The sequence below is a fragment of the Poecilia latipinna genome, unplaced genomic scaffold (assembly GCF_001443285.1).
Source record: "Poecilia latipinna isolate Pla-1442-1.1 unplaced genomic scaffold, P_latipinna-1.0 Scaffold2378, whole genome shotgun sequence".
Taxonomy (NCBI): domain Eukaryota; kingdom Metazoa; phylum Chordata; class Actinopteri; order Cyprinodontiformes; family Poeciliidae; genus Poecilia; species Poecilia latipinna.
In genome coordinates this window covers 88,618-93,481 of record NW_015114994.1, presented here as the reverse complement: position 1 = coordinate 93,481, position 4,864 = coordinate 88,618, and the positions used below count along the sequence as shown (strand labels likewise).

At 43.3% G+C, this 4,864-nt stretch overlaps 1 protein-coding gene across 1 annotated transcript; it reads left to right on the top strand.

The window, feature by feature from the left end:
- Positions 1–332: 332 nt before the first annotated feature.
- Positions 333–4,664, top strand: LOC106937564 (CASP8-associated protein 2-like; the record flags this gene model as incomplete). The annotated part of the gene is made up of 3 exons (XM_015019125.1): positions 333–3,049; positions 3,626–3,725; positions 3,795–4,664. Coding segments are annotated over 3 exons (2,880 nt in total), but the record flags the coding sequence as incomplete, so codon positions are not given.
- Positions 4,665–4,864: the final 200 nt, after the last annotated feature.

Sequence of the window (4,864 nt, the reverse complement as noted above, 5' to 3'; positions counted from 1 at the left end):
GTGATGTAGCTTTGAGAAAAAAATCAGTGAGTCCGTCAGCTGGTTGCCAGCTGTTTTACTATAGTGGACTTGTCACTAAAGACTTGGATTCAGGGTCCAGCACTATCTGTTAACCCAGAGAGTTAAAACCCTCTGTGTCTTTGTGCTGACACTGACCTGTTGTATTGTCGTCTTTAGTTCTCTCACATTGATTTATGTAGTAAACTGAACAGAATTATGGTCTTGGTCTCTCTGGACTTCGTTGAGTTGAATTTAGAGACGATTCATCCCTCAACATGTGTAAAATACCTGAAAATTATATTGACTTTGTTGCACCATAACCTGCCACTGATTGCCACAAATGTATTGATTTGTACAAAGGCTCTGGTGTTCCTGAATCTCTTCACTTAGTCTTGAATGTCTTGAATATTGACTTTGAATATGTACTGACGGTTCCTTTACTTTTCTGTCCAGATTTTTCTACCTCTACTGCTGAGACCAACTTGATGAAGTTGGATGTTAATAAGGAAAACAAATATCCAGGTTCTCCTGCTAACCAAGGAACACAGGATGTGGTGAACATGGAGTCTGAGCAGATTTCAAGCCCTTTTGACACTGAACTGGAAGAAGGGGAAATTTTAAGCGAGAGTGATGAGGCTACTTCTAGTTCTCCTGTTCCTGCCACCAAGAGGGCAAAGTTAACGGAACCAGTCAGGAATAAACCCAGCCTCCAGTCTTCTTCAAGAAGAAAACCTGAAGAACGGTGGGTTGCTTCTAAAGAATCTCTTGATTCAGCTGCTGTCTCAACGCAAAGTCCCAGGAGTCGTTTTAAAACTGTCTGCCCATCAGCAAGCAAAGCATCTTTTTTGACTGTAGAGGAAATAATGGAGACATTCAAGATGGTTCGCATAGAGATGCGTAAAAAATACATGAAGCTTCATAAAACCTTTCCTAAAAAAAGCTTTTGTGGTGTGATGGACAATTTCCAGAAGTCTTTTTTAGAGTTTGTGGACGGTGCTCACTTTGGCCAGATATGCAGCGATGCCGAGGAGCTGAAGTCCAAGCTGAGGAAAGTAATTGCATCTGTGTTTAGCAAAGTGCTTAATAATGGCATAGTGAAACGCATTTTTGAACAGCAAGCAGTCAATCTAAAGCAAAAGCTGTGGGACTTTGTAGATGTCCAAGTGGACTACTTGTTCATGGACATCCAGACAACACTGAAGAGCCTCTGCCAAGCCGTCCAGACTCCCACTGAAGACAAGAGGCCCGGTGGACAGGTGATTGGGCCTCAGCAGGCTCCAGTGAAGATGCCGCTGTGTAAACAGAACAAGGCCCACCCCACTAACTCCAGCCTGAGCCGGACCAAGTCATGTGCAGTGGTCCCTTACAGAACCGGACTAGGCAGCAAAGGTAAAGACATCCGTATGTCATACACAGAAAAAGATGGCGCCTCTCATGTACATCCTCCAGATCGTGTAAACACACAAACTATGATCAACTTCCTGTCCGACAGCAACGCTGCCTCGTCTCCAGACAAAACTAAGATGGTGATCCCTCAGAACGGCTCCTTGATTGATAGAACAGACTTTGAGCTGCTTACCGAGCAACAAGCGTCCAGCTTGACATTCAATTTGGTCAGAGACTCTCAGATGGGAGAAATATTCAAGTGTCTTCTCCAAGGATCAGACTTGTTAGAAAGCACAGGGATGTGTGGAGACAACACTGCCTGGGCTGTTGGGACCCCAAGGAAGGATGGAGAGAAATTTCTCAATTTTGCCACACCATCAAAGTTCCTCTCACCATCCAAGTCCGATACTTCAGCCAGACTCATTGCTACCTGGTCCAGCATTTCACCCAGACGGAGGTCATCCCCACGCACCAAAACCCCTATCCCCCTCCACCCAGCCTTATTCGATGAAAGTTGCCTCCTGGAGGTTCCGTCTGGAAACAGAGCGCTGCTGCAGGGCAACTTGACAGCAGAGAAATATTCCATTCTAGCTGAAGATCTGGCTGTTTCCCTGACGATTCCATCTCCTCTTAAATCTGACAGCCACCTCAGCTTCCTCCAGCCAGCAGGCGTTGGGATCCATGTGGTGTCCACCCCAGACAGCGTTATCAGCGCACACATAAGTGAGGATGCTCTGCTGGATGGGGAAGATGCTACAGAGCAGGACATCCACCTGGCCCTGGACAACTCCAGCTGCAGCTCCAGAGACAGCACAGCCTCCCAAACGCCTGGCAGCACTCTGTTCTTCAAGCCTGACGTTCCTATGCAGGCGCTGGTGATGGAGAAGTCCAATGATCACTTCATCGTAAAGATTCGACAGATGAATGTGGCTGCAGAAGGCACACCAATTGCTGGAGAGCCGTTGAGCCAGACACTGATAGAAAAAAATCAGCAACATGAAGAATATGATGCACAGGAATGTCTGAAGGTCACTGGTCAGACAGAGAACAAGTTCTCCGTCACTGGAAACCCAAACTCTGGATCACACACCCATGAACAGAGACAGACTGCAGGAACCAATCCATCCAACCCAAGACAAGACACTTTTACCCAGTCTAGGAAAACCACTCCTGAAACGGATCCATCAGATCCCAGTTCAAACACCAGCTCACCTACTTCCCACAGTTCATCAGTCTCAGATCCCAGTAGAACACAGCTCCAAATAGAGGCAACTCCACCCAAATCATTCCCATTCCAGCCCCAGAAGCAAACCAGTCCCCCCAGAGCCACTTTAAGCCCAAGCACTACAGCATCAAAGACACTGTTCTATGACTTGGGCAGAGAGGAGACCACTGTGTCCGAGTCAGAAAAGAGTCTCACCATTGACACGAGCAGCTCATCAGAGAAAACCTCTAGGAACTGTGAACAGCTCCGGAAACGGAAAAGACGGCAGGAAAAGCTGAAAGCCAAAAGATGTAAAAAGGAGGACAAGAGTCTGCAGGTTTCTCCATCCAGGAAGAGTGACGAGGAGTTGAAACTTTCCCAAGCAGCTCTGTCCCCAAGCAGCCTGTCTGCCAAGAACATCATCAGGAAGAAGGGCGAGGTGGTGATGGCATGGACCAGGTCAGTAGCATGAGTCACTGAAGTCACGTGGAAATAAAAACACTTCTCACATGACTTCAGTCCACTCAGTCATACCACAGTCATGTCATTAATGACATGACTGTGGTATGACATCTTAGGTTTGACATCTTAGGTTTAACTGCATATAAACCAAATTTCAATCAGCTACATTTGATACATTTTAAATGACTGGATTTAATTGAGTTGACTAAAAACAAACTGGTGTTTAGGAAGAACATAAATGCTTTTACTTTTGCACACAGATTCATGCGAACATGTCTTGTTTTTAGCCAAATTTTATTTTTAGCCAAATTAAAACATAAACATTTATATATTGACTAAATAAAACCTCTATAAACAAATATTATTAGCATATTTGCTAGTTTTCCAAAGTTTATTTTCTGTTTCTATTGTTCCTTCACTGCTTCATTCAAATGTTACAGTGAACTTAGATGCCAGTGTGAAACACTGACCTTTAAGCAGTATGTAGTACTGTTGGTCAAACAGAGCAAGTAGGAAAGTTTAAAGTTCCGTGGTGAAAGGATGCTCAGTCTTTTTTGCTCATCCTCTCCTCAGAGATGAAGATCGAGCCATTCTGATGTTCCTGAAGACCAAAGGAGCTTCACGGGAAACGTTCTCCACACTGTCTGAGAAACTAAACAAGCCGTCAGGCCAGGTGAGCAAGTCTTCAGTCTTCAGGGTTTTATTGAAGGTTTGCAGTTATTTACTGTTTGATATTTTTCAGATTGCTCACAGGTTTTACCAGCTCATGAAGCTTTTTAAGAAGCAGGGGAAGATGGACATGTGATTGTCCCAGTCAGACATGGAGGGAGCTCTCACCCACCTCAATACAATTGAACTCTAAATGCCTGTTAAATGGAAAGTTCTGGAGAGTCCTGAAGAGTTGGTTCAACACCAACGCTACGGTCCGTGGACTTCATTTTCAAATGACTGGAAGCATAATTGCTTCTTGTTGAGGGATTTTTCTGTGTTGAACTGATTCATGGCTAATTAAAACAGAAAGCTAAAGGATAATATCTGTGTTTTTGATTCACTGTCTGGAAATGTTTTTACTTTTGTGTTCATTTTGAACCAACTGAGACAGTTTTTTGTTTTAATCACCTCTTACTGAAAATCCATGACAGTATCTGCATATTCCTTTTTCAATAGTATCAATTTGTACCATAATCAAAAACATCTCAGCAGTATGTCTTCCAACGGACAGCTGGAAAGTGTCCGTCTTCAGACTTGAAGTTAGTTTCCAGCTCAGGAAAATTCCATGTTTTCCTGTGGGTGGATCCCCTCTGGAAACTTGAAGGATCACTCAGCAATAACTCATCTGCTGTCAAACAGATGGATTTGGTCATTATTGCAAACAATCCTTGTGTGATGCTGGTCAACTAGCATTGGTGTTTCTAATGAAAAAGTTTACATGTCCAGTCAAGGCAGCAGAGAAGTATTAAATGACTCGTATCAGCAGACTGTTCGCACAAACTGTCTCTGTGCCTTGATGGCATTTAGTTGAAATCATCTGATTATATAAATCAAAACAGAATGCATTATTATTCTTCATGTTGTACATATCCTTTTCCAAAAATAAAGTTTTATTTATTTATGCCTGTGTCAGATGGGAGTTCTTTATAATGAATCTTTGTCTTTTTTCATGATGACATCCACTGAACAGAAAATGAATATATCTGCTCTCTGAACTCTACACATTAAATGTCATTAAGAGGATTTTTTTATTTTTTAGAAGCACATTTGTGAGGTCAAACACTGATGTTGGGAAAGAAGGCTTGGCTCAGTCTCGTCTCC